At 32.9% G+C, this 15,715-nt stretch overlaps 1 protein-coding gene and 1 long non-coding RNA gene across 3 annotated transcripts; both read right to left on the bottom strand.

Annotated features, from left to right (window-relative positions):
* Positions 1-3,549: 3,549 nt before the first annotated feature.
* On the bottom strand, positions 3,550-4,668 carry LOC108469447 (protein LURP-one-related 4-like). 2 transcript variants are annotated; one of them, XM_053018475.1, is made up of 4 exons: positions 4,341-4,668; positions 4,035-4,253; positions 3,881-3,950; positions 3,550-3,747 (listed from the first exon to the last, which is right to left on the bottom strand). In XM_053018475.1, exons 1-4 carry the CDS (start codon positions 4,575-4,577, stop codon positions 3,725-3,727), a joined length of 549 nt encoding a protein of 182 aa, XP_052874435.1. In that variant the 5' UTR covers positions 4,578-4,668; the 3' UTR covers positions 3,550-3,724. The 2 variants fall into 2 exon arrangements, with proteins under 2 accessions (XP_052874435.1, XP_017625816.1); XM_017770327.2 differs by having other exon boundaries at positions 3,550-3,950.
* Positions 4,669-13,635: 8,967 nt separating this feature from the next.
* On the bottom strand, positions 13,636-15,194 carry LOC128296354 (uncharacterized). The gene is made up of 2 exons (XR_008286938.1): positions 14,222-15,194; positions 13,636-14,043 (listed from the first exon to the last, which is right to left on the bottom strand). It is a non-coding gene; the product is annotated as an uncharacterized LOC128296354 (long non-coding RNA).
* Positions 15,195-15,715: the final 521 nt, after the last annotated feature.

Genomic DNA, 15,715 nt, shown 5'->3' with positions numbered 1-15,715 from the left:
GAATATATGAACACAAAACCCAGGCGAATGAAACTAAAAGAAATCCGAGATTTGAATCAGAAAATCACCTAGATCGATTTTATATATTTGATTGTTCTTTTTTTTGTTGAATCTGTTTGTAGTTTTTACAAAAGGAAAGGTTCTTGGCTTTATAGCCAAACCAAATAAAACGACAAAGAAAAATACAATTCCTTTTCTTTTTTCATTGCTCTGCTTGTTTTTTTGCTATTGCTATTGTGGTCGTCCTTTGCTTGTCTTTATTTGCAGGTACGGAGGCAACGTGGTAGGGGTAGCTGGCGCGTACGGAGGCTGATGGTGGTGTCGACGTGGAGGCACCATTCATGGTAGTGCTGGAGGCTACTGCGTTCCTTGCTGCTAGGGTTCTGGAACATTGATAATTTGGGCTTTTCGGGCCTATTCTAGTAGTTGGGCCATAATTTTTGTAATTGGATTGTAAACTGGGCCGCTATTGACATTTGTATTTTTATATTATTGTATTTTTCATTTTTTTGTGGTTTTTGTTTGATTTGTGTTTGCACGGGCCCGGGCCAAAATTGGGCATTACAATTATTATTTATTACTATCCTTTTTTATGGTTTCATATAATCCTTATTCATTCACAACTAGTTTTTTTTTTTTTTCAAATTCTCTTAACTTATTCATTGTTTCTCTCTTATTTTAGCTTATCCGTTTTATTTTATTTTATTTTATTTTTACTTTTATCGTTATCGTTCACGTTTGCGTTTATGTTCATTCTGTTATGCTCATTAATACTGAGATTTGTATTCGTTTATGCATTCTTTATTATTACAAACTTATGTTGTATTAACCTTGTCCCGACGAAAATAATTTTTTCATAAAAAGTGATCCTTCGTATTCGGAATTTCGAGAAAATGGTGCCCTAACTTACTGGGTTTTGATTTTTCTCATTTAACCTAAATAACAGAATATTCTTTTAAATCACAATATGAGTTTTGAAAAAATGCTTATTCTCGGAGATACGAGGTGTGGTGCCCTAACTTACCGGGTATGACATTTTGTTACCTCGAAATAAGATTTTTCACAAGTAAAGGCAATATTCAGTGTTCGGAAATTCGAGGAAACGTGCCCTAACTTACTGGGTTTCGATTTTCCTCGTTCACCTTAACTAACCGAATATCCTTTTGAAAAGAAGTTAAAATACACGGATTTTTAAGTAAAAGGTAAGCTCATTCTCAAAAGTTCGAGATGTCTTGTCCTAACTCACTGGATATGACATTTTGTTGCTTCGAGACGAGAAGGTCTCTAATGTTCGAATGTTTTTATGAAAAGAGGGATCGTATTTCAAAGTACACTAAGACACTAATTAATCAACTAGGTACCAATTTTTGGGCGTATCAAGGGTGCTAATCCTTCCTTGTGCGTAACCGACTCCCGAACCAGTTTTTTTTTTTAATTTCACGGACCAAAATCGTTGTTTAAATAAATTAAAACATTTATTAAAAATAACCACTTTTACGAGGTGACCCGATCACACCTTATCAAAAAAGATTGGTGGCGACTTCCTGTTTTCTCGTTTTCATTGTCAAAATCTAAGTCGATTCCCGTTTTTAAAAAAAATGGTTTCGACAATAATAATAACAAAAACAAATTAAATTAACATTAATCCATTAATTTATAAAAAAAATTACCTTTTCTTTTCTATTTTTTTCCCTTCTCTTTCTCTTTCTCTCTCTCCATTTTCCTTCTCTTTTTTTCTTTCTTTTTCCCTTCCCTTCCTGCCCTCTCCTTCTCATTCTTCTCCTTTACTCATTGGCCGAAAATGAACTTGGGGACAGGGACGAAGCCAAGAGGGCTGGCATGGGCCCCGGCCCCCTCTAAAATGTAAATTTACTCTTTTGGCCCTTAAAATTTTTTAAAAATTTTAAATTAGTAAAGGTAAAATTGCACTTTGGCCCCCCTAAATTATAAAAATTCGATTTAATCCTTTACAAATTATAAATATATAAACTATAAAAAATTAAAATTTTATCCGGCCCCTCTAAATATTTATTCTGGCTTTGTCCCTGCTTGCGGACCATTATAAGGTCCCCAAACACACAAAAAACAAATTACGTCAACATGCATTTGTCCCATTGCCTGCCGCGGTGCTACATCTGCCAACTCCTCCACCAGTGCCGCCTGCGCCAACTCCTTCACCAATGCCGCCTCTTCTCTAGGCGTGACCCGTGTCCTGTCCCATCGTGTCAACGAGTCAATTTTCGAGTCCGATTTTTACCATATACAACCCGTATTTTTACATGTGTGCTGCCTATCCCTATCTCTTCACTACTAAAATAATATTTTTTTAATTGTTTAGTACCAGGATATTAGGGTTGTGCCGCCTATGCACCACCATCCACCCATCTAAAGGTACCATTTTGGTACATAATTTTTGCAACATACCATATTGGTATTTTTTTATATTTTTCGGTAAAAAATCCAATTAAATGGATTGCAGGGATGATTGTACTATTGGCCAAAGTTATATGTTTCCTCAGGGGACGAGACAATATACTTTGATATTATTAAAGGTTGTGGTTGTTGAGTAATCTTAGTTGCAGGGGAAGTTTGAAAATTTTTAAAGTTTTGGTTGTTAGGAAAGTTGTTATTGGGGTAAGCATTTATTCTATTGATCATGTTGGTCGAGAGTGAGTCCATGCTCATTGCACCAATTTTAATATAAGGAGAAAGTTGTGATGATTTGTTATAGTTCACCGGAAGATAGAGTGTCGTAAAAGGATTGAGATGGTTAGAATGTGAATATCGGTTAAACTTTGGAGAGAAGAGACTTAAGAATGCTAAAAGAAAGAGTATCTTCACCCTTATTCCCGATGCCAATAAGCCTTTAAAGAATTGTTTCTAATAATTCTCAAAGTACCATATGTCATCCATATCTTCACCCTTATTCCCGATGCCAATAAGCCTTTAAAGAATTGTTTCTAATAATTCTCAAAGTGACATATGTCATCCATATGTTAATTTATGCCTTATTGCCTTATATATGAGTTATGTTTAGAGAACATCTCAATGACAAGTATCATGATGTTGGGGGTCGTAAACGCCCTAAGTCACAAGGTACTTCTTTAATGAAAGATGTTGACTTACAAGTCATGAAACCCTCGAGATTATAGCTTATGCTACTCATTGTAGGCAGAATTTTTAGATTTTGTCTCTAATTCTAGAAAAAGCTTCAGGTTTTTCCGTCCATTCGTAATACTAAAGAATGCCGTATGTGAAGTGAATTCTGTACAAATACATCTCTCCTAATAATCCCTAACTCCCAATGATGTAAAAGAATTAATGGTTTTCACTATCCAAAACGTTTCTTTTGCATATATATATATATAGTGAATATTTGTTGTCAGACCATGCGATTCCGCCACCCACACTTTGCTCAAGGAATCAATCTGATACACACAACACTTAATAATCATATAATTTCATACATACTCTTTTTCATGATAAAACATATACTAATAAATATGTATAAATTATGAGGTTGGTCAGACTGATTGTGCTCATCACATCTTATCCAAACCCTTCTTATTGCATCAACCTTGCATTATGATTTTACAAATCAATCAAATTTAATTTTCAAATATAAATAAAGATTCAAGAGAAAAAATAACGTAGAATCACAACTTCGTACAATCCCTTCTCTTTTTTACATTTCTCTTCCTATCTAATTCTTTACTTCTCTCAATTACAATAACAAATCTACCAATCCTGAAAAAAATAAAAAGAATTACATGAAACTATATGTCAAATTTCTGAAAATTGAAGCTGGTAATTATCTACAATCTCCTATTCATCAATCCATAAACGAGAACAAGAGCAACAGTAAGAGCTTGATCAATACTTGGCTCTATCTCCAAAGTTAAGACATCATCTCCTAACACCATTCCAGTAGGTAATTGCTTCTGCTTCACCTGCAACCAAACTTAACTTTACTGCTTGATAAATGATTTAGCATAGCATAGGTATATTTACTTTCACGGTGTTAATTTAATTACCTCTGCTATAATATCTCCACCCGAGTTTACAATCTTAAATCCTTGTTTCTTGTTCCCTAAGCTAACCATGAAGTACTTGTTAAACCCCACTCTAACTTCACAAACTAGGTCTCCCCGTAGAATTCTGCAACATTTCTTGACTTGAAAGCTGGATTTTTCCTTCTTTCTGCTAGTAAAGTTCCCTCTATATCCATTCCAACATCCCAATATTTGTAGTTTCTGCAAAAATCAAGGACTTAATGTAAATCCCAAGGTTTATATACTTAGATCTATATGTATATATTCGTGTGTGTGTGTGTGTAGTACCTTTTTTAGAATGGTAAAGAGAACATGGCCGTGGAGATTCATGAGATGAACTTCACTGCTACCTTTGGTGTCGTAGTTTTCGACACGATACACAATCTGGCCTTTTGAATCAAAGATGGTGCAACCATTGGTGTGGCATACAAGAGATTTCATCCATATAGTGAATGTTTCCTTACCTGCAGAGTTCATGCTGCAGGGACCGGAAACTTGTAGTTCAGTTGGATGAACCTTAGCCATCTAAACTTTCAAACAAAAAATGAGAAAGGTGAGGTGAGGTTCAATGAGAATGGCCGGCTTGGGATTATGTAAGCTATATGCCTCTAGGAATTGAGTTGTAACTTCTATTATATAATATATATATATATATATATATATATATATATATATATAAACATGGCAATGTGACAGTCATGGAGTCTTATAAAATAATTGGAAAATGACGTAAAAGAAAATTTCAAACCTCTCCCATTACCATTTTATCTTATCCTATTATTAAGGGTTAATATGTGGATTGGTACCTAAATTATATCTTATTTTTCAATGTAGTATTTGTAATTTTTTTAAATGTATTTTCAATTTGGTACTTGTGGAATTATTCCAGTAAACAGTTTACTCCAAGTCATTACAAAAATCTAATGTGGCATTAATAGACTGATTTACAATTGATATTTGACATTATATTAAAATTTTTTTCCAAATTTCCCTTTGTTTTTTTTTCTTTTATTTCATCCTTATGTTGTTCAAAAATGAATTCGATGACATGAAAACACATGTTTTCATAAAAACATTTATAATTTTTCATATTTTTATGAGAAATATTAAATTTTGACGACGACATTATTTTCGCTTTTAAGTTGATTGATAAAAAGATTTCATAGGTATAAATATTAAAAATAAAATATAATTCAGATATCAAATTACATATTAACTCTGAATATGCAGTCATAGGAGATGAATATTTAAGCCATGTTTAAAGCATGTTTGTTCTGCTGGAAAAAGAAAAAAAAAGACTGTTTAAAGCATGTTTCTTGTTGTTGAACTAATGACAAAAATCAACTCTTTTGAGCTAATCCCAAAACTCTAATATTTTATTTATAAATTCTGCTTCTAAAGTGTACAATGTATTGGAGCTGGTTGACGTAACGAAGAACAGGGACATCATGTATATATATATATTATTATCGGTTGAATGATGTTATTTTATTCATTTTCATATATATTCTCATCACCTTATACTAACCAATCTCCAACATTATATGAAAAATAAAGTACATCTTCAATATTATCTTTATATTTACTAAATTTATAGATAATAAAATTTATTGTATAAAATAATGAAAATTTTATTATTATCCAATTAAGTTCGTGATATTAATCTAATCGATATATATAAACTTTTGAAATTGTTTTGGGATAGTAGAGTTGATTGGTAAACTCTTTAACTATTGATATTGAGTTTACTAATAAGGTATAGTCAGCTGTGACAAACAAAAGGTTTTGTAATGTATAATTTTTCTGAACATATAAAAATTAATAAAAATAACTTTACTATCTTATCTTCCATATTCGTCTTTATTCATGTAAAATGAAATACAGATACAAATGTTTCTTCTAACTGCTACAATGGCGTCGGCAACAGTTTTATTTAGGATTTAATTATATAAGATATAATACATATGACTATGAAGATTAGGGTGATCAATATGGATTCATCTACTTCATTAAACACACAAAAAACGTGTCACTGTATGTATATATTATATTAGATACCAAAATTAATACATACACTTTTTTTTTGTTAAAATGTCATAATTTTATGTATTTTTTAAAAAATTCAAAATTTAAAAATTTTATTTTTAAATTTCAAAATTTAAATTCTAACAATTAAATAAATATCATGTGTAAAAATCAGTTCAGAGACTATACACAAAATATCATCTCATCAATCTCACATTAAGAGCAAAGGCCATCTTACTGAGACCCATTAAGATTATGGGGTTTGAAAGTGGTGTGTACTTAGTTTAGTGGCGAAGGCTTGGGAAAGCACAATTGGGTATCGGCCCATCCAACTAAAAAACAACTATGTTTTCATGGTTTCAATTTGGGAGTAAAAGTAAAATATCACTATAACGCCCTAAATATTATATTTCTGCTTTTGTGAAAATATGATATAAGTGTGTATTTGTTTTAATGGTTAAGTGTTCTAGGTGTGTGTGAGAAGTCCTAAGTTTAAGCTTTATTTTTAGCAATTTTGTTATTTTGGAATTAAGCTTTGTCCTTATGCAGCGTGCTTATTTTTAATTGCCCATAATTTTATACAAGGATGAGCTTGCTGGTTTGAGTGGTAAGGATTTAGTCTGTTGGAGGTCTTGTGTTCAAATTTTTGCGTGAGCGTGGGAATTATTTTTGCTCGGCTTCATGATAGAGTTTCTGTTGGGGTAAAATTCTGAGTAGTGGGTGGTTAGGATTGTGGTGTAGTGAGATTTGAGTTTAACTCATCTTTTTCCCAAAAATCCCTTTTTGGGATATCTGACGTTTTTTCTTCTTTTCCTCTCTGCAATTTTTTCCCTTCTATTTCATCCATTTATCTTTTTCTTTGTTTGGGGCAAAATTTAGTTCCTAACTTCGGGGCTTCGGGTTAAGGTGTTCATACGTGTCAAATCAGGAAGAAAAGGGCTTTCCTCGTAGGTAATCAGAATCGTAGTCGCTCGGGGTGTTAGAGTTCTGGAAGGCTCGGGTGTGTTTTCACATAGAATCAATACCAGGTGTGTACCCAAAACACAAAAAACGAGACTTCGACAAAAGCCGAAAAATAAAACTGTCGACGCCATACGGGCGTGTGGTTACTGGTGTGGTAAGTAGTGTGGTCGACGAAGACATGGCCGTGTGCAGTACACAGCCATGTGGTGGCTAGAGTGTGGCCGTGTTGCTAGACGGGCTAAACCAAACTGGGCGTGTGGGCCCACACAGGCAAGTGGATTCTGGGCCAAGTCGTGTGATCCACATTGCTAAGGCCAATCTGGGCGTGTGGGCCCATTTATCTGAATTTTTCCCTAGGGTTGCACTGGTCGTCCCAAATGACACGGGTGTGTGGTTACTGGTGTGGTAGGCCGTGTGGTCGACGAAGACATGGCCGTGTGCAGTACACAGCCATGTGGTGGCTAGAGTGTGGCCGTGTTGCCAGACAGGTTAAACCAAATTGGGCGTGTGGGCCCACACAGGCATGTGGATTCTGGGCCAAGTCGTGTGATCCACATTGCTAAGGCCAATCTGGGCGTATGGGCCCATTTATCTAAATTTTTCCCTAGGGTTGTACTGGTCGTCCCAAATGTCTGTGGGCCTATTGTAGGGTCAGTAAGGGCTAAATAAACCCTAAACTAGATGATTTGATTGTTTGATATACTGATCTAATTAGGATACTGATACACGTCTACTTACACTATTATCTGCATATCTATTATTTATGTACGCTTATATGTAAGCATGTGAGCATGTTAGACTGTTTGTCTGTATTTGTATATTTCTGTATCTAAAATTTGGGATGGGATGATGTATATTGGAGGAAGTGTTCTGAAAGGCAATTTACGCCTATTATCTGGCAGCATGGCTGCATTATATCTGTTATGTGCCGTATAGGTACAATATGGTGTGTAAGGCTAGGTGGGTGTTTTAAACCCCACATGGTGTGCAGGGATGGTCGGAGATAGTGTGTAGAGGATGGGGGTAGGATTCTTATTTCTGATTTCTGATTCTGATTTGCACATCTGTATCTGTATCTGAAATGGGTGTGGGCCCTAATTTGTATCTGTTTGATGTATGATAATCTGTATGTTTGCATGTCTAATTCTATTGGGTTACACACTGAGTTTATATAAACTCACCCCTTTTCTGTTTGATTTTGTACAGGTAATTCACAGAGTTAGGCGGATCGATGGAGCGGAGAACTCGACGGTGACCTATCGCTATTACTGTTTTATTTTGTTTTATGGTCTTGTTTAAGTTTTGGCGTTGATATTTGAAAGGTTGTATTTTTTGGGACTCTCTGGACTATTTTACACTGTTTGATTTGGTTATGGGTTTTTGGAATTAACTTGCTTATAACTATGATGGTTTTACCTAAAACATGATTTTCTAAAAATACGAATTGTTTTCCTCAAACACGACGATTTCTTAAGCTTCCGCTAAAATGATACGTTTTAAGGCAAGTCGACTAATTGAATATATGTTTTGAATTAAATGAAAGCAATTAAGGGTTTATAAGCTTAAGTTTTTTATAGAGTTAGCTCTATTTTCAAAATCCCTTCCATGTGACATCGCCAGATTCGGCCATAACATCTAGATCAGGTTTGGGGTGTTACAATCTAGGTATTGTCATGTCTGATCACCTAAAATTTTGTTTTCAAACAGACAAAAAGCCCTAGTGCACTAAAACATTGGGTAACCAAATTACCTCCCAACAGCATTCACAACCCACAAGAGTCCAAAAAGTGGAAGCGATTAATGGAATTTGGGACCAAGTCCTGGTGCAAGATGCTTCTAGTTCATCCCTGTATTGATTGTCATGTATCAAACCTTGAATTGGTCTGTTATCTGTCATAATCCACAAAATAATGAAAAAAATAAACATTCCCAATGAATGGAATGATGCCACTAGTCCCTCTCTATAATGAAGATTTTTGTACTAAAAGTTAGATTGAATTTTATTAATTTTAATTAAATTTTTTTGACAAATTAGCCTATGTACATTAGATCAAAGAACAAACTGATTTTTTGTTAAAAAATTCATCAATTTTACTGTTAAAAATTGATTCATGTACGTCAGCATGTGATGCACGTGATACACTAGGTGTCATTATGTGGTTATTTCGTCAACTATATTAGTTTTTAATAATACAAATAGATAGAATTTTTAATAGAAAAATTTAATTTTTATTTAATTTAACATATATGGGCTAAACTTTTTTAAAAATAAAATACAATCTAATATAAGGATATCCATAATATTTTTACCTTTATAAGGATGACTCCAAAAAAATAAATTAAATCAAATCAAATCCAATCTCACAATTTCTTTTATCCATACTCTAATCTAAAAATGAAAAAATTTTCCAAGGATTTTTTCCCTTTGGTCTTTTGTCATGTACTCTTTGAATGAGCACGAAAAAACACCGTAAAATTGAACAGGGTATGGTTGTTGACAGTCTTGACCCCCCACATTAATATGCTGAAACAATTTGATAAAAACTGACAAATTTTATGACTGTTAGGACCAGCTTGAGGATTATTTGGACATAAAAATCTTTTCAAGCTAAGAAAAATTTACCTACAAAAACCTTAGACTGAATTGAGTTTGACCCCAAATTTTTTAAATAATAAACATCATTTAATTGATTTTTTTTCTAAAATATGGTGGGACAGATTTTTTTTTTCTTTTAAGAATCTTGATTAAATGTTGTTGAGGGGAGATTGGACTATCTTTTGGAAAAAGTCTTCAAAGTGTCATTTATTAGAAATCAAGAGGCTCTTGATGGTAAAGGTATTGTTTGGGATGTTTGTGCTCATTTTTATCCTTAGGTTTTGTCTTCCAACTTTACGGAAAGCCTTTGCCAAGTTCACAGAGTGAGAGCATCTCACTCACCATGAAAATGCAAGTAAGAATGGTACCACTTGAACCAACTAATCCCATATAAGGGTGTGGTTTTAAACTCCATCAAGGCCAAATGCTTACATTTCCTTGAAGGGCAACACACTCTAACTTCGTCAACTCGTCAAGAGCTCTCTGCGAAGTTGGTAGACAAAACACATGGATAAAATTGAGTACAAACACCCCGTGAAGCCTTAGACGAATAAATACTTGGAGCTTAGCGTGAAGAGTTGAGAAGGACTAAAGAAGAATTGATAAGCTATTTGATGGGTTTGAATGATATTTATTTAATTAGTGAATAGAAGAATGAAGGAATTAATGTGAAAAGTAGCTTTGATTTTGTTTGGCAACTTTAGCAAGAAAAAAAGAAATATGGTACTTTAATTGAAAATTATATTTTATGTTGGAGGGTGATTTTCTCAATTAGTCCAACAATACATAGTTGTTTGGTTATTTTGTAGGTTTATGATTTTGATATGGACTTAGATAATAGACCTTTTAAAGTCCATTCATTATTAGTGCACTAATTATGATTTTGTTGTGGGTATTTCATGTACACTTGTGGAAGATGATGTTTGAATATATATATATATATAATTTGATTTTGTTAATAGTTGATGTATCTCATCATTTACATTGCAATTAGGATATTGATTATGGTGATTTGTTGTTTGTCATATATAATGATGTTATGTTATTAAGCTTTCTTTAATTTATTAATATTTTTACCTAATGTTTCATATTACATCTAAACGAAATATAAATTTAATTGAAGTAAACAAATTTGAAATTGGGAATTTAGGGTTTAAGCAATATTATATTTTAAGAGAAGTAAAGAATTTACTTAGTAGAGTTTAGGGTTTATATTAGAAAATTTTAGGGTTTGATGTGAAAAATAAATGGAGAGTATTTTTTGTGTAAAATTTAAAATTACAAAGTAATTAAACTAGATCAATAAAGGAGGATACTCAAAAATCTTAAACCGAGTCTTCTAGTGCAAATTAACTTAGCCAAACTATATGCATTTGTATTTTTATTTGTTTATTTAAAGTTTTATATACACATATTCATTCCTTTAAACTAAATGAATTTATTTGTGAATATTAAACAAACACATATACAAACATATTAATGCAAGGATGTAGCTAAGAGACAAACATATTCTCAAGTCTTTTAATTATACATTCTTTATTACTTTTAACTTAATTTTCACGTATCAATTTCATTAGTTGTTACTAATTAATCCGTTCTGAATTTTTTGCTTTTGGATTCGCATTGAAAACTGATTAGATGTGTAACAAAAAACTTGAAAAATAGCAAACGACACGAAGTCGAAAAGTGAATTGTCAACGACACACGGCCATGTGTTAGGTCATGTTTCAGGCCATGTGGACCACCGGAGCTGGCTCGGTCGGGCCATGTGGGCTCATTTTAATTTTTTTTTTGCTTAGACTCGTATTATTGTGTGATTCGTATTTAGCCATTTCGTAGGGTTCGTATTGTATAAAAATGACCTTGAAACATGAAATTTGATAAACTGCTGTTGCGTGTGCATTTGGGTGGGATATGATGTAACGGAGAAAGTGCGACAGTTTAATAATCTGTCTCATTTGGTGGTTTAAAACCACATATATCAATTGTGGTGGCTTAGCCACATTTATCTATTTTTGGCAATTTACCACGTATTATATCTGATAGCCGGTATTCACTATTTTGAAAAGTGACATATGCTCACTTATAGGTGTGTAGGGTTGGATGGGTATTTAACATCATATTTGGTGTGCAACGGATGGTAGTATGATCTGATTATACATCTGTATCTGAATATGTTTTTGATTATGCATCTAAAAATGTATATGATAAATTATGTATATTTGATTTGTTTCTTGGGATGTGTCACACACTGAGCTTATAAGTTTACTTCTTGTTTGCTTTCCTCTTAGCTAACCCGCAAACTTAGGACGGGACAATGTAGCAAAAGCTTGGGTTAAATTTTTATTTTTGAATTTGGTTAAGTGAAAGTATTATTTTCAAATGGACTTTTTTGGACACTTTGGGGACTGTAATTGTTTTGGATTTTTATTTGTCTTTTTTAACTACTTTATGGGGCTTAAATTGTTTTATTTTCAAACTGCAAAATTTATGAGTTACAAGTAAAATCACAATTTTCAAAATTCCGTATAACTTAAAAGAATTTCATTGCAAAATTAAAACTTAATAAAGTGTTTTTCGCTAAAATTGGAAAAATCATTATTAAGATTCAAATTTCTAATCTTTGGTTTTAAAATAAACTTATGTAATTCTATAGGATTCGCTATAATGTTTAGGTTAAGTACAGAGTGTTATCATATAATAAAAAATGAAATTGTAATAAACTTAAATTTAACAATTAATTTTAACAAAGTTAACAATTCTTAAAATTAGCATAACTATTTTAATTAGAATAAAACATTTAGTTTGAATCAACAATTTTATATAAAATTTGAATTCCATGTGATAGTATTATCATCTTAAATATAGTTTAAGTTTGAATTATACTAATTACGATTATTATTGAATTTTATTCTATTATTAAAATTTACTAAAAAACTAATATAAAATTCAAATGTAATTTTAATTGAAATATTATCATATCCAAATACTATGTAATAAGATAAAATACAAGCATCCACTTTCAATTCAACAATAATAAGTTTATTCAAATAAACAAATTCAATGATTATAGTCGCTCGTTTCCTTAAAAGACGGTAGCCACGTCGAGGCCCAGGTGCCATGTCCCCTCAAAGTTTAATTTTTTTTTATTTAGTCTTTTATAAATTTACAAAATAGGCCTCTCAAGGTTTAAAATTTTTATAATTTTTCCTTTATAGAATATTATAACCTTCTTAAAATATAAGTAATCTCTCCAATATTTTTATAGAATTAAAAATAATATTTAAAAATTCATTCTTGATAAAAACAAAGAAAAATCTTCTTGAAGAAACTAAAGTACTTATAATGTTAAATAATAATAAATTAATGTTTATTTAATAGTTTACTTAACATAATAATATTTTATAAGTAAAATAGTAATATATATAAAAGAAAAGAAAACATGAAGAGACTTTTATCATCTTTCTTCATAGTAGTGCTTAGAAAGAAAAGAAAAAAATATTTCTTTATCATTTTTCTCCAAATTTGAAGTATAAGATATATTTTCTTCAAACTTTTCATAGATCTTGAATATTTGAAACTTATTTTTACATATATATACCGATAGTTTTTGTTTTATCAAGTATACTAAAAGTTATCATTAAAGGATATTGATGGAACTTTGAAGTTTATAAAATTAAGTGAAATGTGTATATTTTTAATGGAGAATAATTAGGAATCGGTTTCTAACTTGTTAGAACTGAAAAAATAAAACAAAAATAGTTAGATAATGTTATAATAAGTTTCGGCCAAAGTGAAGGGGAGGAAGAAAACCTTGGTCACTTTGTTTAAATTTATGTCAAATGATAGCTTGTGAATTAGTGAGCATTTCTTTGTAAACGGAATAAAAAATAGTTAATCGAGTCAAATGATAGCTATTTCGTTTTAATTGTTGGAATACTGCTTCTTTTGAATATATTTTTTATATGTTTAAATCAATTGTCATATTGGAATATTGCATTTCTTAAATTGATTATTTATATGCCTAAATTGATTGTTACATAACACTTCAAATTTTAACTTGGACCCTCTAAAATTAATATTCTCACTCCGCCACAGTCTAAAAATTAGAATGACCCAAGATTCAATGTCACATTCTTGAAAATTGAAAATAAATGCAAACTTGACAGGAACCATAAGAAACAAAAAATGTCGAAAAAACGCTCTCACACTCTGCCAACGATGACGATGGAGATTTACATTCTGTCGAGGATCGGTTTACCAAGAAAGTGAGATTTAAGGACGGACTTGATGAAGCAGCCGAGGATATGGTTGTGGAACCTAGTCTGTCTTCAACACCGTCATGGAAAGATAAGCTTCTGGGTGGTGCTTCGATTTCAATCGAAATGGATCGCGACCTTTTTCTATCTGGAATAGACGATGACAATAATGGAGATTTTGATTTATTAGATGATGACGTGCAAACATCAATCATTAATGGAATGCCAACCATCAGTTTTTCTGATCAGATTAAGGAAATTTTATTCAAAGAGATGGAATTAATTATGGTTATCAAACTCTTAGGCCGGAGTATTGGCTACAATACCTTACACAATCGCATAACTAGCTTGTGGAAACCTATTTCTCCTTTTTACCTCATGGATATTGAAAATGGGTACTACCTGGTTCGATTTGTGAACAGATCTGACTATGATCGCATTTTGTCGTAGGGGCCCTGGATCATATTTGGACAATATCTCACCGTTCAACCCTTGACCAAGGACTTCAGCTACAACCTTACCCTAGTGTGGTTTTGGCATGGATCGGACTACCAGGTCTTCGGGGTTTATATTTTGTCAACAAATTGTGGATGCTATTGGGGGACTTATTGGGCAGGTTGTGAAACTGGATTTTCAGACAGATAATAGAACTAGAGGACGTTTTGTTTGCCTTGCTATTTTCATAAATCTTGATAAGCCTCTGGCCTCTCAAGTTATGGTTGATGGGGTGGTTTAACGGGTGGAGTACGAGGTTTTTCCGACCGTTTGTTTTAGTTTCGGCAAGTACGGCCATGTCAAGGATTTATGCCCTACGGTGGCTTTGGATCGGGTCCCTACAAGGCTTCCTGAGAAGACAAGTGTACTTTCAGATTGTACCGACGGTGAAGCAGTTGAGGAAAGGAGGTCAGAGTTTAGGCCCTGGATGTTGGTTGAAATAAGGGCTCGACATGGTCAAAAGAACGGTCGGAATAACACCGGAGGGAATAAACGAGTAATTAATGGAGCTAAATCTTGTGAGGTTATTGGAAGCTCTCGATTTACGGCGTTGAATAAGGTGGGAAAGACAAGCGAAGATCACGCAGTTTTTGCTGGGAATACTCTATCGGTTAAGGAGAATGATATTTTGTCGGTGAAGGTCTGAAGCAAGTATAAGAGGAGCTGAAGTTTTTAATAATAAGGCTGGGGGTTTTAAATTGAGGAGTGTAGAATCAATCTTTTATGATGACCCAGCGCTTAAGGCCAATCCAGGGAGTGGATCCCTCTCAGAGGCAGTTACGGTGGCTATTGAAATGGAGAAATTGGGCCACTCTGATGGTAGGCTTATGGAGGGGTCTACTACTTTGATTTCCATGGGCCATGTTGTTGAAATGAAGTATGGGAAGGCTAAGGAAAAAAAGGCCTATGCTGGCCAATGAATTTGAGCAGAATAAACGTGATTTTAATAATGTTAGTTTTTCTAATTCGATTTCAATTTTTGGTGGTACAGGTTCGGTACATCAAGAAAATTTTAGGAAAGACATGGTTTTGGATGAGGCTAACCGTAGGGGTTTTTCCAATGAGATTCGAGGAGTTTCGAATGAGAGGATTTTCAATAATATTATAGCTCACTTTAATTTGGCTTTCGAAGGTTCCAAAGGCACTCCTATTACCATTTCTGAAGGTGTTTTGGACCCCGGGAAACATTCTGCTATACGTTTTAAAGGTGTTTCTCACAAAAAAGAAAAAAAATAATTCAAGTAGCACATCCCATGGAAAATATGATGAAGGAATTTTCGTTTCAAAAGAGAGGCTTGGAGGGAAAGATTTGATAGAGAGAAGTG

This window comes from Gossypium arboreum, chromosome 8, assembly GCF_025698485.1.
Source record: "Gossypium arboreum isolate Shixiya-1 chromosome 8, ASM2569848v2, whole genome shotgun sequence".
NCBI lineage: Eukaryota > Viridiplantae > Streptophyta > Magnoliopsida > Malvales > Malvaceae > Gossypium > Gossypium arboreum.
The sequence above is the reverse complement of the archived record's forward strand: the minus strand, read 5'-3'. Positions and strand labels throughout refer to the sequence as shown.